The sequence below is a fragment of the Medicago sativa genome, chromosome 7 (genome assembly GCF_051527215.1).
Source record: "Medicago sativa cultivar Bolivia chromosome 7, Bolivia_mono, whole genome shotgun sequence".
Classification (NCBI taxonomy): domain Eukaryota; kingdom Viridiplantae; phylum Streptophyta; class Magnoliopsida; order Fabales; family Fabaceae; genus Medicago; species Medicago sativa.
The window spans coordinates 100,001,545-100,028,245 of record NC_140755.1 but is presented as its reverse complement, the minus strand read 5'-3'; the positions used below and the strand labels follow the sequence as shown (position 1 = coordinate 100,028,245).

General features: G+C 33.3%; 3 protein-coding genes across 3 annotated transcripts; all 3 read left to right on the top strand.

Annotated features, from left to right (window-relative positions):
* Positions 1–3,196: 3,196 nt before the first annotated feature.
* Positions 3,197–5,369, top strand: LOC146911181 (pectinesterase 4-like). Its single transcript, XM_085722549.1, has 2 exons — positions 3,197–4,300; positions 4,524–5,369. Exons 1-2 carry the CDS (start codon positions 3,283–3,285, stop codon positions 5,234–5,236), a joined length of 1,731 nt encoding a protein of 576 aa, XP_085578675.1. The 5' UTR covers positions 3,197–3,282; the 3' UTR covers positions 5,237–5,369.
* Positions 5,370–6,856: 1,487 nt separating this feature from the next.
* LOC146911180 (pectinesterase-like) lies at positions 6,857–9,068 on the top strand. The gene is made up of 2 exons (XM_085722548.1): positions 6,857–7,905; positions 8,130–9,068. The coding sequence occupies exons 1-2, from the start codon at positions 6,888–6,890 to the stop codon at positions 8,840–8,842; spliced, it is 1,731 nt and encodes a 576-aa protein (XP_085578674.1). The 5' UTR covers positions 6,857–6,887; the 3' UTR covers positions 8,843–9,068.
* Positions 9,069–15,058: 5,990 nt separating this feature from the next.
* LOC146911179 (pectinesterase-like) lies at positions 15,059–17,291 on the top strand. The gene is made up of 3 exons (XM_085722547.1): positions 15,059–16,099; positions 16,346–17,015; positions 17,072–17,291. Exons 1-3 carry the CDS (start codon positions 15,082–15,084, stop codon positions 17,229–17,231), a joined length of 1,848 nt encoding a protein of 615 aa, XP_085578673.1. The 5' UTR covers positions 15,059–15,081; the 3' UTR covers positions 17,232–17,291.
* Positions 17,292–26,701: the final 9,410 nt, after the last annotated feature.

Below are 26,701 nucleotides of genomic sequence, written 5' to 3'. Positions count from 1 at the left end.
AAAAGTCTGGTGTATTTGGGAGCAAGGATCTTCAAGACGGCAGAAGGAATTCCGAGGTTTTTAGAAGTAAAGGTAAAAGCTTGTGGGACTACATAGTTTAGTTAGATGCAAAGATAAGGAGCAAGGTGGTTGATGGTTAAAGTGGCATCACCACCGATTTAGAATCAAGGTGGAGAATTGTTGTGTGTGAAATTGTGGAACTAGCTAAAAAGTCTGGTGTATTTGGGAGCAAGGATCTTCAAGACGGCAGAAGGAATTCTGAGGTTTTTAGAAGTAAAGGTAAAATCTTGTGGGACTACATAGTGTAGATAGATGCAAAGATAAGGATCAAGGTGGTTGATGGTTAAAGTGGCATCACCACTGATTTAGAATCAAGGTGGAGAATTGTTGTGTGTGACTCAAAATCTTGTTGGGATTTTTTTCTTGTTTCTTAAGAAATATGAAGACACTACTAGATTCTCAAGAAAGCATAAATATAAGGTGGTTATCTTGCTTGGCAAGGTATACGGGATGCAAGGCATTTTCTTGAAGTGCAAGACAAACAAGGCATTTGCTTCACTTGTTTAGCTACTTGCTTGACAACTCCTGTAATCCACAAGGTTATTTCTTGAAGTGCAAGATAAGCTAAGTGACGCATATACATACAAGGTGTTGGCTTTCAGTTCTAACAAGAGGTGAAAGTAAGACAAACTAAAGTTTATCAGAAGAGGGAATCCTTAGAAAATCAACAGTTAAGGGTTGGTTTCCTTTGAGATAGAAACTAGGGTTAGGAAACACCATGGGGATACATTATTGAGTCTCTTGGCCACGAGAAGATATTCGAAAAAAGGATAGAAATTAGGGTTTGATCTTAGAGAAGTTGTTGAAGGCTAATTTCTTGTAAACCTTGCATCTCTTTCTAAGAAACTCTATGATAGTGAATTGGAGATCTCTCTCTTTTAATTGCGTTAATATTTGTAAATTATAGATTGTAATTTTCTTACGGCGGATTTTATTTTGTTATGAAATTTTTTATTTTGATTTTGATTAAAAGTATAACTATATATGTTTGTGACTTTCAAATTATAGCAAACTCAACAAATCAAGTTTATCTATTTCAAAGACACCAACAATATATCAAATATAATATAAATTCTTTTTTTTTAATGACACCAACAATAAACATTATTATAGAAAAAATTATTTAAGGGTATATTTGAGATAATAGAAAAGCCAGCTCAAAATCCCCCACTCCCTTTTGTACATAGTATAGAATAGATGATTGTTATTATCACTAACGGAAAAACGGACAATCATGTGTTAATCTTTCTGCTATATTTCTTGCATTAACACTCGTAAACTATGGACGATGTTTATTTAAGAATTTTTTTGTCAAGTAACATGATGGTTAGAAATTCACCTTTTAAAGACCAATAAGGGGAGTCCAATGTTCGAACCTTTAAGAATTTTTTTGTCAAGTAACATGGTGGCTAGAAATTCACCTTTTAAAGACCAATAAGAGGAGTCCAATGTTCGAACCCCAAGCGCTAATTGTGTTAAGCTCAGATATGTATGTTTGTGACTTTCAATCTTTGGAAGAAAAAAAACTGTGACTTTCAAATTATAACAAACTCACTTTATTTTTTGTATCCATTATATCATGAACAATGCATACAAACAAAGAATATCAGAAACATTCATCACCCAATATCAATCAACAATCATAACTAAGGCCTTAAGGCTAAATACAACATAAACTTGGTTGATGAATGAAACTGAAAACTCAAAAATAGAATGAAAATTGATAAACTTGAGTTTTTTTAATATATTTCATTCCTTTCTTTTTCTGTTCTCACAAATTGATTGTCTTGATACATACACACCCAATTCTCCACATGCTCATAACCGGACCAATTCTATGAAATATTCACCCACAAAACCTACTATTATAGTACCCTGCAGCATCAAATGTGGCTTGCCATTTCGATATATATGTGCAAAGAGAGGTGTCATTATAAACAACTACACATCTTCATAATAGATACAGTAGTGCAATCATGTTAAATGAAAAGAAACAGAGGAATAAAAAAACCAAAACAGGTCCTTAGCCTTTTGATGTGAACACTGAGAAATTATATGATTTGCAAAAGGCCCTTATTTTCCTCTGGAAGGACTTTGAGCTCATTCTACTGCTTTAAAACATACATGATCAATGATTGTAAAGTGAACTCATCCTGATTCAGTTGAACATGCTTCAAGCTCTGATTGTAATTTGTATCGCATAACATTCCTTCAAAGAAGCAACTTATATAAATTTAATATAAGCTGCTTCTTAGAAGGAATGTCATGTAGTCCATCATGATGATATGATAAACGGGCGAGTCCAAAAATGGGTCACCCCAACAGGTGAGTCTAAAACAATATGATTGATTTTGATGGTTGTTCAATAGATTTCTCAAACAATTAACATTTAGTGATCGTTTTTATCTATTAAAAGTCAATTTTCTTGTTTTGGAAAATTTAAGACCTTGTTCATACGCCTTGTTGCACCCCTAAAGACCGGCCATGATAAAAAATTAATTACATGCATGCATTTACGTTGAATGTTTCTCAGGACTTATCATTAAACTTCTACAGTAAATATCAAGAGTATTTTGAAGGTTTATGTATTTAACATAACTGCTTGATAGTTCATTTTATTAAACTAGTTCCTAAAAGTCAACCACAACTCAATATTTTTTTTTTTTGAAATAAAATCCATAACTCAATATGGTACCAAATAACTATCCTAAATTATTATTATTATTATCAGCTATGATATACTAATCCACAAATGGTACAATGGTAACAGCATCCCTATTCAGACCACACACGTACACACACAAAATAAGGAACTCGAGATCCTAGAAATCGTGTCCTTCAACTAATTTTAGACATTAAAATGTCTGTCAACCTTGTCCAATTTACCTCAAAATATTAATTAACATTATTATAGAAATGATGTTTTCTTGCAAAACATCACAACAAATTTGCAATTTTAGAAAAGAAAAATAGTGGTAGACAGCGTTTCAACCCATTCCTTAAATTAACCGAGAAGTTTACGACAATTATGTGCCTATCATCTAAATAACATGCCAGATATAGAATTTACTTTGGTTGGTTGAAACTTTTATTGATAACCTATAAAAACCATAACATCATCCCATAACTCTTCAGGGATCTCCAATAAGCCTCCCCTACTAAAACACCCAAAGGGGGGGAAAATAGGCTTCAAATAATTTGAGCAGAACGAAAATAAAAAAAATGTCGGGAAAGGTAATTATCTCCGCTGTTTCTCTTATTCTCGTTGTAGGTGTTGCCATCGGCGTTGTTGTTGCCGTTCGCAAAAATGGTGAAGACCCTGAGGTTCAAACTCAACAAAGAAATATTAGAATTATGTGCCAAAATGCACAAGACCAGAAACTCTGCCATGAAACTCTTAGCTCTGTGCATGGCGCCGATGCTGCTGACCCTAAGGCATACATAGCAGCCGCCGTGAAGGCAGCTACTGACAATGTCATTAAGGCATTTAACATGAGTGACAGGCTCACCACTGAGTATGGAAAGGAAAATGGTGCCAAGATGGCTCTTAATGACTGCAAGGACTTGATGCAATTTGCTTTGGACAGTCTTGACCTCTCCAACAATTGTGTTCGTGACAACAACATTCAAGCTGTTCATGACCAATACGCTGATATGAGGAATTGGTTGAGTGCAGTTATCTCTTACAGACAAGCTTGTATGGAAGGATTTGACGATGCAAATGATGGTGAGAAGAAGATCAAGGAGCAATTTCATGTTCAGAGTTTGGACAACGTACAAAAGGTTACCGCTGTTGCCCTTGACATTGTGACTGGTTTGTCTGACATCCTCCAACAATTCAACTTGAAGTTTGATGTCAAACCTGCTTCCCGTCGTCTTCTTAATTCTGAGGTGACTGTTGATGATCAAGGATACCCTTCATGGATCTCTGCTTCTGATCGCAAGCTTTTGGCTAAAATGCAACGAAAAAATTGGAGAGCAAATATTAGGCCTAATGTTGTTGTTGCCAAGGATGGTAGCGGCCAATTTAAAACCATCCAGGCTGCTCTTGCCGCTTACCCTAAGGGAAACAAAGGCAGATATGTTATCTATGTTAAGGCCGGTGTCTATGACGAATACATCATCGTCCCCAAGGATGCTGTTAACATTCTTATGTATGGTGATGGCCCTGCAAGGACCATTGTCACCGGTAGAAAGAGCTTTGCTGCTGGTGTCAAGACCATGCAAACCGCCACCTTCGGTACGTAATTCAATTATCATCGATCAAAACTTTTTTATTTTATTTAATTAATTATGTACTTATGAATGATGAAAGAGTATATGAGAAAAAGTGGCATCACTCTCAAAATTCATTTTTGAAGAAAACATAACTAACATTGAAAAGATATATATGCATATATAACATTGACATATATAGCCAATGTGATCGAAATTACTAATTAATTGATTATCCATGAATGCAGCCAACACCGCAATAGGATTCATTGGAAAGGCAATGACATTTGAGAACACAGCCGGTCCCGATGGTCACCAAGCTGTGGCATTTAGAAACCAAGGAGATATGTCTGCTTTGGTGGGTTGCCATATCATGGGTTACCAAGACAGCTTGTACGTTCAAAGCAACAGGCAGTACTACCGCAATTGTCTTGTCTCTGGTACCGTTGACTTCATCTTTGGATCATCTGCTACCTTGATCCAACACTCTACAATCATTGTAAGAAAGCCTGGCAAAGGGCAATTCAACACAATTACCGCAGACGGATCAGACACGATGAATTTGAATACTGGTATTGTGATCCAGGATTGCAATATCATCCCAGAAGCAGCATTGTTCCCTGAAAGATTCACAATTAAGTCTTACTTGGGCAGACCATGGAAGTATTTAGCAAAGACTGTCGTAATGGAATCCACCATTGGTGATTTCATTCATCCAGATGGATGGACCATTTGGCAAGGAGAACAAAATCACAACACATGTTACTATGCAGAGTATGCCAACACTGGACCTGGTGCCAATGTTGCTAGGAGGGTCAAGTGGAGGGGTTATCACGGTGTCATTAGCAGGGCCGAGGCTAACAAATTCACCGCTGGTATATTTCTCCAAGCTGGACCCAAGTCTGCTGCTGAATGGTTAAATGGTCTTCATGTTCCTCACTACCTTGGCTTCAAAGCTTGAAAATTAAACATGTAACACTCAACGAGTGTGAATGTGATGCATGGCTCGGAGACAAATCGTTATTCTTTGTAATTATCTTTCCTATTTTTGTACATGAGATCCACCAGAAATACAAATGAAAATTTGCTCAGAATATAGTATAAGCTTCAATTTTCTTTTTTGCTCTGATCATTCAAATATAAATTATTCAGAAGCGTTACTGTAAACACCATACGCAAAAACGTGTTTTTGCTTAATCCATATTGTTTAAAGAAGTTGTTAAATGCAAATGAATAATCGATCATTTAAGAAAAAAGATGCTTCAAATATATATGATTACGTCACTGATAAGTGATAGTTAATATTGAACGTCTTCATCAAAAAAATAGTTAATATTGAACGTCACACCTATCTAATTTAGACAAAAACTATTTGGTTAGTATATTTCTCAAACAAATCTATATATCTCTTTAGTTTATAGACTTTTTTAAGAAAAATGTTATGTAGAGTTACATTTAAGGGGATGTATTGAATTGGGATTTTAAAGGATATTAGAAGACTTTACAAAATTTTAATGATTTAGTGATTTTTAAATATCAAGATTTACAATTTGGATTTCAATGGATTTACATCATAAGATTTTAAATTATTTCAAAAGATTTTATGGATTTATAAGATTTCAAATTTCATGAATTTGAAAGTTCCATTGAAAAGAAATGATTATAATTCACTCTCTATTACAATGTTCTCAACATCTCTTTTATTTATTTATTTTTAAGAGAAAGAGGAAGTGAGAGAGATAGAGAGAGGGGGAAAATCTTAAAAGAAATAACAATCCTATAAAATCTCATGGTACAAAGGTAATAGCAGCCTTATTCAAGGCACAACACACTTACACACAAAAACTCACTGTTTATTTCCCAAAAAACAAAGAACTCGAGATCCTAGAAATGGTGTCCTTCAACTAATTTTAGACATTAAAATGTCTATCAACCTTGTTCAATTTACCTCAAAATATTAACTAACATTATTATAGAAATGTTATTTTCTTGCAAAACATCACAACAAACTTGCAATTTTAGAAAACAAAAATAATGGTTATTAAGAGAATTGGTAGTTAATAGAAGTTAGTTAGATTTGAACCCGCGCTTCACCACATCAAATGCCTTTGCAACAGAAAGTTGTTTGACATTTCTTATTAGCAACCTAAAAAAATAGATATGTTAAAGATGATAAATTTTATGCATGAGAAGTTTGCATAAACCGATAGCGTGTAGATGATCTGCTAAAAGACATGGACTGAACTTGACAACTTTTTTTGTACTAGTAACTGTCAAATAATAACTGTATATAACAGAATTAGTTTTTTCTGTTTTAGGGACTTCACTGAGTATATATTTGATGAAGTACCACTTTGTAATCCAATTAGCACATTCATTTCAATAATGAGAATTGTTTCTACTCATCACAGTAATAGTGGTAGATAGTGTTTCAACCCATTCCTAAAATTAACAGAGAAGTTTACGACTATTATGTGCCTATCATCTAAAAAATTGCCAAATATAGAATTTACTTTGGTTGGTTGAAACTTTTGTTAATAACCTATAAAAAACCATAACATCATCCCAGAACTCTGCAAGGATCTCTAATAATCTTCAATAAGCCTAAAAAAATGAAGGGAAAGGTAATTATCTCCGCCGTTTCTCTTATTCTCGTTGTAGGTGTTATCATCGGTGTTGTTGTCGACATTCGCAAAAATGGTAAAGACCCTGAGGTTCAAACTCAACAAAGAAATCTTAGAATTATGTGCCAAAATACACAAGACCAGAAACTCTGCCATGAAACTCTTAGCTCTGTGTGTGGCACCGATGTCGCTGACCCTAAGGCATACATAGCAGCCGCAGTGAAGGCAGCCAATGACAATGTCATTAAGGCCTTTAACATGAGTGAAAGGCTCACCACTGAGTATGGAAAGGAAAATGGTGCCAAGATGGCTCTTGATGACTGCAAGGACTTGATGCAATTCGCTTTGGACAGTCTTGACCTCTCCAACAATTGTCTTAGTAACAACAACATTCAAGCTGTTCATGACCAAACTGCTGATATGAGGAATTGGTTGAGTGCAGTTATATCCTACAGACAAGCCTGTATGGAAGGATTTGACGATGCAAATGATGGTGAGAAGAAAATCAAAGAGCAATTCCATGTTCAGAGTTTGGACAACGTACAAAAGGTCACCGCCGTTGCCCTTGACATTGTGACTGGTTTGTCCGACATCCTCCAGCAATTCAACTTGAAGTTTGATATCAAACCTCTTTCCCGTCGTCTTCTTAATTCTGAGGTGACTGTTGATGATCAAGGATACCCTTCATGGATCTCTGCTTCTGATCGCAAGCTTTTGGCTAAAATGCAACGAAAAAATTGGAGAGCAAATATTAGGCCTAATGTTGTTGTTGCCAAGGATGGTAGCGGCCAATTTAAAACCATCCAGGCTGCTCTTGCCTCTTATCCTAAGGGAAACAAAGGCAGATATTTTATCTACGTTAAGGCTGGTGTCTATGACGAATACATCACTGTACCCAAGGATGTTGTTAACATTCTTATGTATGGTGATGGCCCTGCAAGGACCATTGTCACCGGTAGAAAGAACTTTGCTGCCGGTACGAAGACCATGCAATCCGCCACCTTCGGTACGTAATTCGATTATTATCGATCAAAGTTTTTTTATTTTATTTGATTAATTGTGTACCTTATGAATGAAGAAAGAGTATATAAGAAAAAGCAGCATCACTCTCAAAATTTATTTTTGAAGAAAACATAACTCACATTGAAAAGAGATATATATACATATAACATTGACATATATAGCCAGTGTGATAGAAATTACTAATTAATTGATTATCCATGCGTGCAGCCAACACCGCAATAGGGTTCATTGGAAAGGCAATGACATTTGAGAACACAGCCGGTCCTGATGGTCACCAAGCTGTGGCATTTAGAAACCAAGGTGATATGTCTGCTTTGGTGGGTTGCCATATCCTGGGTTACCAAGACAGCTTGTACGTTCAAAGCAACAGGCAGTACTACCGCAATTGTCTTGTCTCTGGTACCGTTGACTTCATCTTTGGATCATCTGCTACATTGATCCAACACTCTACAATCATTGTAAGAAAGCCTGGCAAAGGGCAATTCAACACAATTACCGCAGACGGATCAGACACGATGAATTTGAATACTGGTATTGTGATCCAGGATTGCAATATCATCCCAGAAGCAGCATTGTTCCCAGAAAGATTCACAATTAGGTCTTACTTGGGCAGACCATGGAAGTATTTAGCAAAGACTGTCGTCATGGAATCCACCATTGGTGATTTCATTCATCCAGATGGATGGACCATTTGGCAAGGAGAACAAAATCACAACACATGTTACTATGCAGAGTATGCCAACACCGGACCTGGTGCCAATGTTGCGAGGAGGGTCAAGTGGAAGGGTTATCACGGTGTCATTAGCAGGGCCGAAGCTAACAAATTCACCGCTGGTATATTTCTCCAAGCTGGACCCAAGTCTGCAGCTGAATGGTTGAATGGTCTTCATGTTCCTCACTACCTTGGCTTCAAAGCTTGAAAATTAAACTAATGTTTCTATTCAGCGGTCGTGGTTATTGGCATAAACTTATTGAATCCATCGTTTGGGTTCATAATAAATTAAAAGTTGCTCCTGCTACTCAGTGTAACTCTCAGAGAGTGTGAATGTGATGCATGGCTCGGAGACAAATTGTTATTCTTTGTAATAATCTTTCCTGTTTTTGTACAGGGGATCCACCAGTAATACAAATGAAAATTTGCTCGAATTATAGTTTAAGCTTCAATTTTCAATTTTCCTTTGATCATTCAAATATAATTATTCAGAAGCGTTACTGCAAACTTCATACACAAAAACGTTTTTTTGCTTAATCCATATCGTTAAATTAAATAGGCCCGGCCTGATGGGCTTAATAGGCTTTTTTACAAGCCTTAGCCTGGCCTGTTTAATTAAATAGGCCTTATAAAAAGCTTGAGCCTGACCTTGTTAATAAACGAGCTGGACCAAGCTAGACTTTAAATAGGCTAGGTCGTAGGCCCCTGTCGGACGGCCTGGCCTATTCCCACCCCTATTGTTAATAGAAGCTTTTAAATGCAAATGAATAATTGATCATTTAAGAAAAAATATAGGATTACGTCACTGATAAGTGATTGTTAACATTGAACGTCATACCTATCTAATATAGACAAAAAATATTTGGTTAGTATATTTCTCAAACAAATCTATATATCTCTTTAGTTTGTAGACTTTTTTAAGAAAAATGTTATGTGGAGTAACATTTAGGGGATGTATTGAATTAGGATTTTAAAGGGATATTAGAAGAATTTACAAAATTTTAATGACTTCTGGATTTATAAGATTTCAAATTTCATGAATTTTAAATGGCAATTTCTATGGTACACTCGAAAAAATTGAGTGTACCCGTACACCTATATTTAAATTAGTAGTTTAATGAGTTATTTTTTTTAGAAAAAAATATTTTCTATCAATTTACAATTATAATAACTATATTTTATTTCTCAAAATTGTTGGCGAAGCAAAATTCAATTTTTTTTAATTTTTTATTACTCATAACAGTGAATATTGATTATTATTTTTTGATAAAATGTAAAAAAAATTAGTATGATTCTTATAAACAATAAAATGATGTTTTTTTCTTAGGAAACTAGTGTATTTACCCGGCGTTGCCCGGGTTAAACATATTCAAGAAGATCAAAAAATTATATGTATGATATCCGCAAATAAAATTTATCACGGATTGGTATGTGACATATATCTTAATAAATACACACGAATATAATAAAATAAACCATATTATAAATACTCGTAAATTTATAGATGCACATGCAGATAAAATTAACGGGATTTAGTAAAAATATTAACACATATAGAATAAAATTAACTTTTTTTAAGTTTTCGGACTCACATAAATCCATATCCTTTATTAAATTAATAAAATTATACAATTGTTGTGTTACATAAAATAATATATAACTGGATCTCCTAATTAAAGATTTTTATTTGATTAGTAATTTGCGAATACCTCGTTTGGAGTTAAGTAAAATATTTATTAGATAAGATCAAATGTTTGTTGAGATATTTATACCAAATTAAATATTGGTTTTAAAATATAGAAAAATAATAAAAATATCACTAATAAACGTGGAAGTGACACATAGCATAAAAAACCTTACTTTATATATATACTATTGATTGATTGATTGATTGATTGATTGATTAATTGATAGTATTGATTGATGATTTATAGTTCAAGGGTATCGTATGTAATTTGTTGAGATATTTTTGTTACATAAAATATTAGGAATCAATAGTATATATATAAAGTAAGGTTTTTTATGCCACATGTCACTTCCACATTCATTCTCAATATTTTTTATTATTTTTTCTATTTTATTTAACATAAATATCTCAACAAACTTTTGATCTTATGCACTCAGTATTTTTTATCTCAACAAACTACACATCAATCAATCAATCAATAGTATCAATAGTATATATATAAAGTAAGGTTTTTTATGCCACGTGTCGTTTCCACGTTGATTCTCAATATTTTTATTTTTTTCTATATTTTATTTGACATCTTATTTGACATAAATATCTCAACAAACTTTTAATCTTATCCACTAAATATTTTATTTAATTTTATATTTAATTTCTAATATTTTATGTAGCCAAAATATCTCAACAAACTATATATAATACTTTCAATATTATCCATTAAATCTTCCTTTTTTCTTCTTCTTTTTTTTTTAGGAAAAGAAGTTTCAATTAGTTATTATATAATCTTTTAGCACCATATTATTCAATTAGTTTTTTCATTAAGGAAAAAAAGGCTTCGGTTTGTTTTTTTTTTTAACTATAAATTAGATTTTGTTAATCACCAAAATCACATATTTTGAGCAGAAACCGAAACTCAAACCTTCTTTTGATCTAAGCTTTTTTTTCTTCATGTTTGACAAACACCTATACTATCGTTTCTTCTACTCATGCTTAGATTTTTATTTTTATATGTATAATATAAGATGGAACTAACATCTAAGAGTGAGTTTATTGATTGTTTTTTTCTTTCTTTCAGGTCCTTGAACTATTGTTTCTGGTATCCATTACAAACACCTACGAGTTTCAGATCCTTGAACTAACACATATACTATTGTTTCTGTTTCAGGTCCTTGAACTAACATCTATACTATTGTTTTTTTTTCTTTTTCCGATTCAACAGTAACGCTCTTCTCCCCATTGTTATTCATAATTCATAATTGAGTTTGTGGCATCCATTCCTATTTTGTATTATTATTATTATTATTATTATTATTATTATTATTATTATTATTATTATTATTATTATTATTATTATTATTATTATTATTTAGTTATTATTATTTTATTATTATTTCACCAGTTCCATAGTTTAGCAATATGTATTTTTGTTTATGTTGATCTTTTATGTTGTTTTGTGCGTGAACCCAGTATAGCGGACATTCATAATTGGTGCGTGCCGTTATAGCAATAGGTATTGACATCCATTCATAATTGGTGCAAGCCAATATAGCGGACACCGTGAACCCAATAGTGTATAGGAACACACAGTCGTTTCTAAATAACAAACCAATCACAGTCGTTTGTATTTCTAAATAATTATCAATATCAATCAATCATCAATAGTATATATATATATATATATATATATATATATATATATATATATATATATATATATATCAATAGTATATATATAAAGTAAGGTTTTTTATGCCACGTGTCACTTCCACATTCATTCTCAATATTTTTATTATTTTTTCTATTTTTAAAAACCAATATTTTATTTAACATAAATATCTCAACAAACTTTTGATCTTATGCACTCAGTATTTTCTTTAAATTTTTATTGAATTTCTAATATTTTATGTAGGAGAAATATCTCAACAAACTACACATCAATCAATCAATAAATATCAATAAATAATCAATATATATATATATATATATATATATATATATATATATATATCAATATAAAGTAAGGTTTTTTATGCCACGTGTCACTTCCACATTCATTCTCAATATTTTTATTATTTTTTCTATTTTTAAAAACCAATATTTTATTGGGTTAATTCAAAATTTTGTTTTTAGTCCCTATAAAATAAAATCACACTTTTTAGTCCTTATAAAATTTTTCATCAGCATTCTTAGTCCCTATAAAATTTTTCCATTAGCATTTTTAGTCCCTATAAAAAAATTTCATCAACATTTTTGGTCCCTAAAATGCTTAAGGAAAATGTCACAGGGACTAAAAAGTGTGATTTTATTTTATAGGGACTAACAACAAAACTGTGAATATTTATAGGGCCTAAAAACATAATTAACCCTATTTTATTTAACATAAATATCTCAACAACATTTTGATCTTATCCACTCAATATTTTCTTTAAATTTTTATTTAATTTCTAATATTTTATGAAGCAGAAATATCTCAACAAACTACACATAATACTTTCAACAAAGTTTACATATACGATCTTATTTTATGATTAAAAGACTCCAATTTGTTTATTTGTTTTTAGGAAAATAAGCTTCAATTAGTTATTACTAATCTTTTAGCTCTATATCATTCAATTAGTTTTTATGTTTGAGGAAAAACAAAAGGTTCGATTAGTTTTTTTTTTTGATAAAAAAAAAGGTTCGATTAGTTATTATGTTATCTTTTAGTAGCATATTCTAATGCAAATGTTAACTCTAAATAAATAAATTTTCGTTAATCACATATTTACATATTTTGAGCACAAGCAGAAACCCCAAACCATCTTTTCATCTAACGTTTTTCCTTCTTCAGGTTTGCCAAACACCAATTTTATTATTTCAACCACTTTCTTCCCTTTCAATCGATTTTTCTCTCTCATACGCATGGGCCACGAAACAAACCCATGACCACATGTTTAAAGGGACCCAAAACTCTTACCACTTTGACTAATTCATTACTGATTTTGTTACACTTTTTATTCTTGCATTGAACATTCATCTCATCATTTATATTTATTTTTATGATATTATTATAATTTTAAATTTAAATAAATTCAATCTAATATACTGACACGTGTATTCGTGTACACAAACTTATAAAACTTATTTCATATCTAATCCAGGCAACGCCGGGTCTCTAAACTAGTTCAATAAAAAAGTTAAGTAAAATATTTAATAGATAAGATCAAAAGTTTGTTGAGATATTTATGTCAAATTAAATATTGGTTTTAAAAAATAAAAAAATAATAAAAATATTGCTAATAAACGTGGAAGTGACATGTGGCATAAAAAACCTTACTTTATATATATATACTATTGATGATTGATTGATATATATATTATTGATTGATTGATGATTTATAGTTGAAGGGTATTGTATGTAATTTGTTGAGATATTTCTTTTTTCTTTTGGAAACAAAGGGGCCTAAGCCCAAAGGAGGAAAAACTAAATAGTAACAGTTCTAGGGGTCGCTATCCCCATAACATCAGCTAACATGATCAAATTAAGTCTAGTGGGGCACACCTCATACACCCGCAAACCTGGGCCATGATCACACCCCATATTTGCAAGTGCATTTCTGTTACATAAAATATTAGGAATTAAAAAAAAAGTTAAGTAAAATTTTTAATAGATAAGACCAAAAGTTTTTTTTTGAAGGAAGATAAAACCAAAAGTTTGTTGAGAGATTTATGCCAAATTAAATATTAGTTTTAAAATATAGAAAAATAATAAAAATATCGCTAATAAACGTGGAAGTGACACATGTAAAAAACATTACTTTATATATATACTATTGATAATATTTTCTAAAATATAAAAGTCGACAAATAGCTCTTTATTACATAAAAATGATCCTTAACTTATTGATTTATGAAACCGGTGTATCGGTACACCTTAATTTAAGGGTGTACCGTAGAAACTCTCATTTTAAATTTTCATTGAAAAGAAATGATTATAATTCACTCTCTATCACAATGTTCTCAACATCTCTTTTATTTATTTATTTTTAAGAGAGAGAGGAAGAGAGAGGGGGAAAATCTTAAAAGAAATAACAATCCTATGAAATCTGATGGTACAAAGGTAATAGCAGCCTTATTCAAGGCCACACACGTACACAGAAAAACTCACTGTTTATTTCCCAAAAAACAAAGAACTCGAGATCCAATTTACCTCAAAATATATTAACTAACATTATTGTATAAATGTTATTTTCTTGCAAAACATCACACCAAACTTGCAATTTTAGAAAAGAAAAATAGTGGTTATTAAGAGAATTGATAGTTAATAGAAGTTAGTTAGTGTGACCCCGTGATCTTAGCTCAACTAGTAAGGATAATGTATAATATATGTAAGGTCCGGGGTTCAACCTCGGACACCACCACCAAAAAGAAATAGAAGTTAGTTAGTAACTATCAAATAATAACTGTATATAATAGAATTAGTTTTTCCTGTTTTAGGGACTTCACTGAGTATATATTTGATGAAGTACCACTTGGTAATTCAGTTAGCACATTCATTTCAATAATGAGAATTGTTTCTACTCATCACAATGTTAACTGTAATAGTGGTAGATAGTGTTTCAACCGAGAAGTTTACGACTATTATGTGCCTATCATCTAAAAAATTGCCAAATATAGAATTTACTTTGGTTGGTTGAAACTTTTTTTATAACCTATAAAAACCATAACATCATCCCATAACTCTGCAAGGATCTCCAATAATCTCCAATAAGCATAAAAAAATGAAGGGAAAGGTAATTATCTCCGTCGTTTCTCTTATTCTCGTTGTAGGTGTTATCATCGGTGTTGTTGTCGACATTCGCAAAAACGGTAAAGACCCTGAGGATCAAACTCAACAAAGAAATCTTAGAATTGTGTGCCAAAATGCACAAGACCAGAAACTCTGCCATGAAACTCTTAGTTCTGTGCGTGGCGCCGATGTCGCTGACCCTAAGGCATACATAGCAGCCGTCGTGAAGGCAGCCACTGACAATGTCATTAAGGCCTTTAACATGAGTGAAAGGCTTGCCACTGAGTATGGAAAGGAAAATGGTGCCAAGATGGCTCTTGATGACTGCAAGGACTTGATGCAATTTGCTTTGGACAGTCTTGACCTCTCCAACAATTATGTTCGTGACAACAACATTCAAGCTATTCATGACCAAACCGCTGATATGAGGAATTGGTTGAGTGCGGTTATCTCTTACAGACAAGCTTGTATGGAAGGATTTGACGATGCAAATGATGGTGAGAAGAAGATCAAGGAGCAATTCCATGTTCAGAGTTTGAACACCGTACAAAAGGTCACCGCTGTTGCCCTTGACATTGTGACTGGTTTGTCCGACATCCTCCAACAATTCAACTTGAAGTTTGATATCAAACCTCTTTCTCGTCGTCTTCTTAATTCTGAGGTGACTGTTGATGATCAAGGATACCCTTCATGGATCTCTGCTTCTGATCGCAAGCTATTGGCTAAAATGCAACGAAAAAATTGGAGAGCAAATATTAGGCCTAATGCTGTTGTTGCCAAGGATGGTAGCGGCCAATTTAAAACCATCCAGGCTGCTCTTGACTCTTACCCTAAGGGAAACAAAGGCAGATATTTTATCCACGTTAAGGCCGGTGTCTATGACGAATACATCATTGTCCCCAAGGATGCTGTTAACATTCTTATATATGGTGATGGCCCTGAAAAGACCATTGTCACCGGTAGAAAGAACCGACATTCCGGTATCAAGACACAGGACACTGCCACCTTTGGTATGTAATTCAATTATTATCGATCAAAGCTTTTTTATTTAATTTAATTAATTATGTACCTTATGAATGAAGAGAGAGTAGATGAGAAATAGTAGCATCACTCTCAAAATTCATTTTTGAAGAAAACATAACTCACATTGAAAGATATATATATATATATATATATATATATATATATATATATATATAGACACATACATATAACATGATTGAAGTTACTAATTAATTGATCATCCATGCATGCAGCCAACACCGCAATCGGGTTCATTGGAAGGGCAATGACATTTGAGAACACAGCCGGTCCTGCCGGTGAGCAAGCTGTGGCATTTAGAAACGTAGGAGATATGTCTGCTTTGGTGGGTTGCCATATCGTGGGTTACCAAGACAGCTTGTACGTTCAAAGCAACAGGCAATTCTACCGAAAATGTGTTATCTCTGGTACCATTGACTTCATCTTTGGAACATCTGCCACCTTGATCCAACAATCTACAATCGTAGTGAGAAAGTCTGGCAATATTAATCAATACAACGTAATTGTCGCAGACGGATCACCGATAATGAATATGAATACTGGTATTGTGATCCAGGACTGCAATATCATCCCAGAAGCAGCATTGTTCCCTGAAAGATTCACAATTAGGTCTTACTTAGGCAGACCATGGTACAATGAATCAAAGGCAGTCGTCATGGAATCCACAATTGGTGATTTTATTCATCCAGATGGATGGACCACTTGGCCAACGAGAAACCAAAGAAATGAAGAGACATGTTACTTTGCAGAGTATGCCAACACTGGACCTGGTGCCAATGTTGCAAGGAGGGTCAAGTGGAAGGGTTATAAGGGTGTCATTAGCAAGATCGAGGCTACCAAATTCACAGCCGGTATATGGCTCGATGCTGGACCCAAGACTGCACCCAAGTCTGCAGCTGAATGGTTGCACGATCTTCATGTTCCTCACTACCTTGGCTTCAAACGTTGAAAATTAAACTAATGTTTCTATTCATCGGGCGTGGTTATTGGCAAGAACTTATAGAATCCATCGTTTGGGCTCATAATAAATTAAAAGGTTCTCCTGCTACAGAGAGTGTGAATGTGATGCATGGCTCGGAGACAAATTGTTATTCTTTGTAATAATCTTTCCTGTTTTTGTACAGGGGATCCACCAGAAATACAAATGAAAATTTGCTCGAATTGTAGTATAAGCTTCAATTTTCATTTTTCCTTTGATCATTCAAATATATTAAATTTTCCTAAAAAAAATAGAAGCTATTAAATGCAAATGAATAATTGAGCATTTAAGAAAAAAGATGCTTCAAATATATAGGATTAAGTCACTGATAAGTGATACTCCTAGCTACTTTTTTTAGGGGACTCCTAGCTAATTTAGACACAAACTATTTGGTTAGTATATAGTTTTTCTCAAACATATATATATATATATATATATATATATATATATATATATATATATATATATATATAGTTTATAGACATTTTTAATGGATTGGTAACTCCTTCCTTAAAAAAATGTAGAGTAGATTTAATTTTAAGTTTAAAAACTTATTAATTATTAATTATATTGTTAACTATATTTTTAGTCTCTATAACATTATGAAGTTTAGTTTTTGTTCCAAAAAAATTGCATCTTTTAATCCCTACATATTTATTTTGCTGAAACAAAACAAGTTTAATATCTTCAATTATATTAAATTTTTGATTAATTTTTTGACAGACATATTTAAAACATTATAAAAGGTTTTTCCACAAAAATTTAAAACTTTTCAACATGAAATGAATTAAATATGAACTTTTTAAAAGCAAAAAAGGTCAATATAAAAAAGTAACAAAAATTTAAACCTTTTTTTTTTAAGAAGCCAAAATGGAATTTATTAATATCACAATGAATTCTAACCAGCACAAGGAATGCTAGACTAGGAGTCGTAAAGTAGCAACATACAAAGGAAAACAAAAGTTGTACCAAAACCCTCACCCAACATACATAAAAAAAAGGCAAATATGAAAAAGGTCCTTGTAAGTTGGCGCATTTTTGGTTTTCGTCCCTATACTAACCCCAGTCATCAACTAATGTCAAGTCACGAAGTGCCACATAAGCCTCTGTTAGCCAACTCAGTTTTTTTTTCACGGAATTGAACGGCAGGGACGAATGTCAAAACGTTTGGTAAATACAGGGGTTGTCTCGCAACAAAAAAACTTACAGGGACGAAAACCAAAAATGCGACAACTTACAGGGACCTTTTTCATATTTAAGCCTAAAAAAAACTATGAGCCAACATCACAAGCTGCCACAAAACAACTTCCACCACCTACATTCTGCTCGCACACAACCCCAAACAACAATGTCAAGAACCAACACAACAACCAACAACCTTTGAAAAACAAATCGATAACTATAACGATTGAAACAACAACAATCACCTTCGCCACAACAACAATCGATGACACCGTAACGAATCCACCTTTGCAACAACAACTAGCGCAACAACAAAATCCACCTTCACAGCAGCAACACCATCGATCCACATAGACAAACCATCAGATAAAACGGAGTAGTCGAACCGGATGAGAAGGTTCTGATCGAACCTAACCGTTGAAGACCCACTGACACCTCCTCACACCACAAAAAATGTGGCCTACATCACCACCTCACACCACCATCACCTCCTCCACATAGATCTGGATCGAAAGAAAACAACCACCACGCAAAAACACCAAACAACTTGTGTTTTACTAACAGGTGCAAACTCAGCACACGCAAGGAAGAAAATCACAAAACCTCCAATACAACACAACCCACAAGCTCCTCATCATCATCGCCACACCCTCGAACTCACCACCACACAAGAAAGAGACAGTGAACATTTCGCCTCCCAACTCAACACCAAACACCACCACTTGTGATACCCATCACCAACAACCACCAAAATCACCATCAACTCAATAAACCATGACCCTAGATCTGAAGATCACCACACGCAGACTGTATCACCACCACTTGGACATCACCCAAGACAGCATCACCACTCCCTGCATCACCTCCATTCGAAACTTCTCCAAAAACAATAGCACACTAACAACACCGCCACCCCGACATCACCAACCGAAACTTCTCCCTTGGTCACCAGTTCAAAAAACAACGCGGATCTAGATCTGATATGGTTACGGATTTAGATCCGGATTCGCATCCACCACCACAAACCACTGCTAACACCTCCACAAAAACCACCACCACAACCCACAAAAACCTCCCTAAAATCCACCACGAATAGTAAACCATAACCCCAAAAAACCAGCCACCAGGAACAAACTATGAAAACCCACCGCGATTTGTGTTGCTAAAACCTTCCAATGTCACCGGCAACGACGCCGCCACCCACCACAGCAAGCCCGAACCAGAACAAAGTTTGATCTGAGACGACGAATTACCGAATAGGACGAGGGACGCCGGAGGTAAGGTGATGCGGAGGCCGTGCCTCGTCGCACCACCACCAATTGGATCTACATCGTGATGAATTGTGGTTGGGTTTGAGTGAAAAGGGAAACTGCAATGTGCTTTTTCAAAATACAAACGGCGGTGACAGTAGGATCTACAAAAATTTAAACCTAAAAATCAATTTTGAGTTAAATATGTTTCAAGTCCCCATAAATATGCGACCTTTTGACATTGATCGCCATAAATTAGAGAGTTAACGAAGTCAATCGATTGGAATGTTTTTTCAGATTTTCAGGTTGCATTTGAAAATACTAATTTTATATGTTGACTTGGACTAAAATTGTTTATAGGCTAATTTTATAGGACATAAAAATACTATTTTTTGATGTGAAGGAAAAACAAAACTTGATAATTGGCCGAAAAACATACCCTTAATTATATCTTCCTTATAATTTTATACTTTTTTTTTAAATATCCTTAATTTTTATACTTAGTAAGTACATACTATGATAATTGTTTTTTGTAAAGACTATTTTATTTATATAATCGTGATCTCAAGATAAGAAAGCCACAAGAGATTTAAAGTTTGATCGACTGTACATGGATATATTCTTTAGCAAATTACCTTATTACAAGTTTGGTCGTTGGATTAAAAGATATATTATAATATTGATTACGTCTATAAAATTTAATATTAATAAAAAATTATTTAATATGTTAAAATGAAATACATCAAAATTAGCGTCTATAAACTTTTTGAAAAAACGAGTTAATTTTGATGTATCTTATTGACATATCAAATTATTTTTGATTAATGTTAAATTTATAGAAAATTATCTATGTTATAATATCTTTCAATTCAACAATCAGTTCTATAATACGGTTATACGATAAATAATCATCAAAAGTATCAATTGATCATGTCCCATGAATATAAATACAACAAAATAACTTGACCTAAAAAAAAGGCTTAATAACACTTTTGGCCCCCTATGTTTGACAAAATTGCGATTTTGGCCCCCTATCTTTGAAAACTACAAAACCGCCCCTTATGTTTCGTTTTCGTTGCACTTTTGGCCCCCATGGTCAATTTTGACCTGGTCCACGCTGACATGGCACCCACATCACTTATATGAGGGGCCAAAATCGCAACTTTTGCAAACATAGGGGGCCAAAAGTGCTATTAAGCCTATTTTTTATTTTTTTAGTTCATTTTCTTTTTTTTAATTTTTTTTTTTGTTTTGAAAAAATTAAAAAAAGAGGGAAAAAAATCGCATGACATGTGTGTATATACATACCACATCATTAAATCATTTTAATAATAAAAAAAAACATTAAAAACTGAAAATCTTTTAAAAATAACAAAAAATCAGATTATTTTTTTAAAAAAATAAAAGATTGATTTTTTTAAATTTTAAAAATAACAAAAAATCAGATTATTTTTTTCGAAAAATAAAAGAAAAAAGCAGAAAAGACATTTATATTTTTTTTCAAAATTTAAAAAATTAGAAAAAGTTCGGATTTTTTTCGAAATTTAGAAGATATTTAAAAATACTGGAAATTAATTTTCAAAATAAAAAAAGTTTAGATTTTTTTGCGAAAAAAAACTAGAAAATATTTAAAATTTTAAAAATCTGGATATATATTTTTTAAAACCCAATTACAATATGAAAACTAAATTTTGAAAATCATATAATCTGAAGAAAAAAAAATCAATTTTAGTTCAAAAGAGACTGGAAGAGCAACTTGAGGTACTCACTTTTTAAATTTTAATGTCTCTTAAATAAGACACTTTTTAAAATTTTACACGCATTAATAATTCTTTTTACAAAAATATTCCTATGTAATTCAAGCTTCTCAGATTTTTTTTCCTAAATTTTTAATTAAACTAAAATCAATTTTTTTCTTCAGATTATATGATTTTTAAAATTTAATTTTTCTATTGTAATTGGATTTTAAAAAAATATATGTCCAGATTTTTAAAATTTTAAATATTTTCCATTTTTTTATTTCGCAAAAAAATCTAAACTTTTCTTATTTTGAAAATTAAATTCCAGTATTTTTAAATATCTTCTAAATTTTGAAAAAAATCCGAACTTTTTTCTAATTTTTTAAATTTCGGAAAAAAAATCTAAATGTCTTTTCTGCTTTTTTCTTTCATTTTTCGAAAAAAATAATCTGATTTTTTGTTATTTTTAAAATTTTAAAAAAATAAATCTTTTATTTTTTTAAAAAAATAATCTGATTTTTTGTTATTTTTAAAAGATTTTCGGTTTTTAATGTTTTTTTTATTATTAAAATGATTGAATGATGTGGTATGTATATTAAAAAATAATCTAATTTAGATGGGATCAGGGGGGTTTTCGAAAGAATCTTCATATTTCAGGGTTGGAATTGAAAGAATCTTTTTTACAGGGGGGAAAACCGGAAGTCGCCTAAATTACAGGGGGTAAAGACATATTAACCCTTTTTTTATTTTTTCAAAAAAAAAATGGAAAAAAACCGAAAAAATGATTTAATTTTTTTCCAGATTTTTGTTTTCATTCTTATTAATTTTTTAAATTTTTTTTAGTATTTTTTTCATTATTTTCGATTTTTATTAATTTTCCCTCTTTTTTTAAATTTTTTCAAAACAAAAAAAAATGGAAAAAAAAAGAAAATGAATTAAAAAAATAAAAATTAGGCTTAATAGCACTTTTGGCCCCCTATGTTTGCAAAAGTTGCGATTTTGGCCCCTCATATAAGTGATGTGGGTGTCATGTCAGCGTGGACCAGGTCAAAATTGACCATGGGGGCCAAAAGTGCAACGAAAACGAAACATAAGGGGCGGTTTTGTAGTTTTCAAAGATAGGGGGCCAAAATCGCAATTTTGTCAAACATAGGGGGCCAAAAGTGCTATTAAGCCAAAAAAAAATACAACAAAATAAGACAATACCGTAGGGACTAAAAATAAATTTCATTCAAGAGAGAATCAGGAGTATGTAAGCACACATTACTTTGTAAAAGTAAAACTGCTCCACAAAATCTATTTTCTTTTTTTGGTTGTAGACAAATATATTTTCTATCTGCTCTACTTAAGAAAGCTCTGTTAACACTCTACTTCGTTTTTTTCTCTTTTTATTGCGTTAATATTTGTAAATTATGAATTGTGTTTTTATTTTTTATTTTTATAGAATCTTGATTTTGCTTAAAAGTGTGTGTGCAACTTTTAAATTATAACAAACTCAACAAAGGAAGTTTATCAATTTCAATGACACATACAATATAACAAATGTAATATAAATTTTTGTCTTTTATAATAACACCAACAATAAACATTTTTTGAGCATATAATTTGTTTAAAGACGAGCACAAAAATTTTGTCTTTTTAATAACACAAACATTATTATAGAAAAATTGTTTAAAGATATAATTTGGATGATAAAAAGCCAGCACAAAATTCCTTTCCCCTTTGTATATAGTATATAATAGATGGTTATTATTAATACTAATAGAAAAGACGAGCACCCGCGTGCTTGTCTTTCTGCTTTTTTTTTCGTTGTGTTAATGCTTGTAAACTATCACCGATGTTTTTTTTTATGAAAGTTTGATTAAAAATATAGATATAGATGTTTGTGACTTTCAAATCGTGCAGCGATTAACTCACCATCGTAAAGCAATTTCTTATCAACGTGACAACGACTTCATGTACTTTTGCCATCATGAGGTGATGGTATACAATCGTGGCACAATTGTGCTTATTTTCTGAACCCTATTTAAGCATCCTTTCATCATTTTGTTGAGTAATTTCGTGAAACCATATGAGGAAACTTTTAGAGAATTGAGAGGCTAAGAGTTGATGGTCTTTAGATGAGATTCTTAGGTTAGGAAACAATTTTAAACAACTTGAATAAGGGAAAACATTATTATTATGTAATGTTATCTCCTTCAACTATTTAACCACCCAGACAAAAGTTCATAGAGCATTATAACTCGATTTAACATGTAAATCAAATTTTTACCAAATTTTGTTAATTAAAACTATAAAAAATTGAACAATATATATGCAGGAAACAACCACCCAAATGTTTTCATAAAACCACGTCGTTGCTGTGGAAAATAACAACAAGAAACAGTGGAAGCAAGAAACAGTGTGATGGAATCACGCATGAAAAAAAAAAAAAGACGCATGAAAGCAATTAATGAGGTTCTTGCTTGCAGTAATGAAGAATAATAATACACATGTACCAAAATCAAGCAAAAGATGAAAAGTAAGAGAGGAAGAAGAAACGTGAGAAAGATGCAATTCTGTGCAAGGTAACAATACAAATGTAACACCCACAACGTGGCTTTCGATATCCCGCCAGTTGGATACGAAAGGTTCCCGCCAGTTGGAACGGGCACTATCCGTAAGGATGACCCCACGTTAATAAGAGGAACCGAATCACATCAGAATGAGAGGGATCCGGAGGCCGTGTAGGTATGGGACTACATGGTTGAAGGAAGGCTTATAAGAATTGTTAGGTACTACCCATATCAACAAGATGCATCTTCTTTTCGGTAGCTCATTCCATAAGAACTCCACAGTTAAGCGTGCTTGACTTGGAGCAATTTTGGGATGGGTGACCTACCGGGAAGTTTCCCGGTAAGCGTGCGAGTGAGGACAAAACACGCTGAAAAGACTCGTGTTGGTTTGTGGGGTTAGTCGGCAATCCTAAAAGCAGTCTGGGATGTTACAACAAATAACATAAAAATAGGGGCAAAATAGTAGTTTTTAATTATAAATACATTTCATTGGATACACCCCAAATTGGGGGATGGAAAATTGAAGTATTGGATGGAATGGAATGGGATGGAATGGTTCCATCATGTTCCATCCCACTACATTTGATTTTCGCACATCCAAACAATGGAACCTAATTATTTATCACTACATTTCATTTCATTCCACCAATCCAAACAGAGCCTATGTCTCTTGACAACGAGAAAAGATTAGGAAAATGATGGAAATTAGGTTGTTCTTATAGAGTTTGTTGAAAGTAATTTCATGTACTCTTTTGTATCTATGTGAGAAACTCATTGATAGGGAGACAAATTTTAGATGGTATTCTTATCGCTAATGAGGCGGTGGACGAAGCTAGGAGATTAAAAAAGGAAATGCTTATGTTTAAAGTCGATTTTGAGAAGGCGTATGACTCAGTGGACTGGAGTTATTTATAAGCGGTCATGCGTAAAATGAACTTCCCTACCTTATGGAGAAAATGGATTTTAGAATGTATTTGAGCAGCAACGACTTCGGTTTTAGTTAACGGTTGTCCCACAGATGAATTTCCTATGGAGCGGGGGCTTAGGCAAGGAGACCCTTTATCCCTTTTTTTGTTCTTGTTAGCGGCAGAGGGATTGAATGTGTTGATGAAGTCCTTGGTCGCAGAGGGGTTATTCCGTGGTTACCATATTGGTCATCAAGATACAATGCATATTTCTCATCTTCAGTTTGCAGATAATACATTGATTATTGGTGAGAAAAGTTGGGCTAATATCCGGTCTATGAAGGCTGCATTGATTCTTTTTGAAGAAGTATTGGGTTTAAAAGTTAATTTTCATAAGAGCATGTTAACTGCGGTGAATGTATCTGATTTGTGGTTGTATAAGGCCACCAGGGTAATGAATTTTATAATGGGAACCATTCCTATTGTGTACTTGGGGATGCCTATTGGTGGGGATGTTAGGCAGTTGAGTTTTTGGAAACCGGTGGTTGATCGTATTATATCTTGCATGTCGACTTGGAAGTACAATCATCTTTCTATGGATGGTCGCCTTATTGTGCTGAAATTTTTCATGTCTTCTATTCTTTTTTATTGGAGGGGGTGAGGATAGTAGGAAAATTGTTTGGGTCGATTGTGACTCTATATGTTTATCGAAGGAGGAGGGAGGGCTTGGTGTTCGGAGGTTTGGGGATTTTAATATGGCGTTGTTAGGGAAATGGTGTTGGAGGATGCTTGTGGATAAGGAGGGGTTATGATATAGAGTTTTGTAGGCGAGATATGGTGAAGAAGGTGGCCGTTTGAAGGAGGAGAGAGAAATTGTTCGACGTGGTGGAGGGTTGTGAATGGAATATTCGTGAGGGAGAGGGAATGGGGGCGAGGAGCTGGTTTGATGATAATATTAGGTGTGTTGTTTGTAATGGGTGTAATACCTTTTTTGGACAGATAACTAGGTTGGTGGAGTCTCGTTATGTGTTAGATTTAGCAGGTTGTTTGAATTGGCCAAGAATAAGTGGTGCTCGGTGGAGGATATGGTGCGGCTAGGGTGGGGGAAAGGGGGAGACAGGTGGAAGTGGAGGAGGCGTTTATTGGCGTGGGAAGAATAGAGTGTCAGGGACTGTTGTTATTTTCTTCTTAACATTGTTTTACATGCTGGCGTCGTTGATAAATGGAGGTGGCTCCTCGATCCTATCAACAGATACTCTGTTAGTGGAGTTTATCACTTCCTCACGGCAACAGATGATCCTATTGATAGAGGTTTGGTTGATGATGTTTGACGTAAACGGGTCCCATTAAAGGTTTCATTGTTTGCTTGGCGTCTACTTCGCAACAGACTTCCAACTAGAGACAAACTGGTGCGGAGAACGCCAATGTTTGTGTTGGTGGGTGTGGCTCGCTGGAGACAGCTAATCATCTATTTCTAGGTTGTTCTTTCTTCGGCGAGTTGTGGCTTTTGGTGTGGAAGTGGTTACATATCTCCTCGGTGGATACTATTGTTCTTCGTCATCATTTTGTGCAGTTTGGTCAGCTCGTAGGTTTACCGCATTCATCTCATTCTTTCTTGAAGTTAATTTGGCTCGCTTGCGTTTAGGTTATTTGAAAGGAAAGAAATAAGTGAATTTTTCAGAATACGGCTATGGACTTGGACGAGATGCTGGACAAGGTAAAGCTTCAGTCATTTTTGTGGTTGAAAGAAAATATGTTTACTTTTGCCTTTATAGCGTTACCCTTTGTTATGCATGGGTCAAAAACCACCTTAGGTGAGCATTGTAAAGTAGAAACCAAGAAAGCATTTTTTTTTTTTTTGGCGGTAGTAACAAAACGAGAAGAACAAGTTTCTCTTTTTCCCATTGTTTCTTGCAACTAAGGTGTTAAATGTTGTCAGTGTTACAATCATTGAAACCATC

Excerpts from the sequence above, each read along its gene's own strand:
- LOC146911181 (XM_085722549.1), top strand. The coding sequence starts at position 3,283 with ATGTCGGGAAAGGTAATTATCTCCGCTGTTTCTCTTATTCTCGTTGTA. Across the intron at positions 4,301-4,523 it reads CATGCAAACCGCCACCTTCG|CCAACACCGCAATAGGATTC; the intron begins GTACGTAATTCA and ends CCATGAATGCAG.
- LOC146911180 (XM_085722548.1), top strand. The coding sequence starts at position 6,888 with ATGAAGGGAAAGGTAATTATCTCCGCCGTTTCTCTTATTCTCGTTGTA. Across the intron at positions 7,906-8,129 it reads CATGCAATCCGCCACCTTCG|CCAACACCGCAATAGGGTTC; the intron begins GTACGTAATTCG and ends CCATGCGTGCAG.
- LOC146911179 (XM_085722547.1), top strand. The coding sequence starts at position 15,082 with ATGAAGGGAAAGGTAATTATCTCCGTCGTTTCTCTTATTCTCGTTGTA. Across the intron at positions 16,100-16,345 it reads ACAGGACACTGCCACCTTTG|CCAACACCGCAATCGGGTTC; the intron begins GTATGTAATTCA and ends CCATGCATGCAG. Across the intron at positions 17,016-17,071 it reads GCTGGACCCAAGACTGCACC|AACGTTGAAAATTAAACTAA; the intron begins CAAGTCTGCAGC and ends ACCTTGGCTTCA.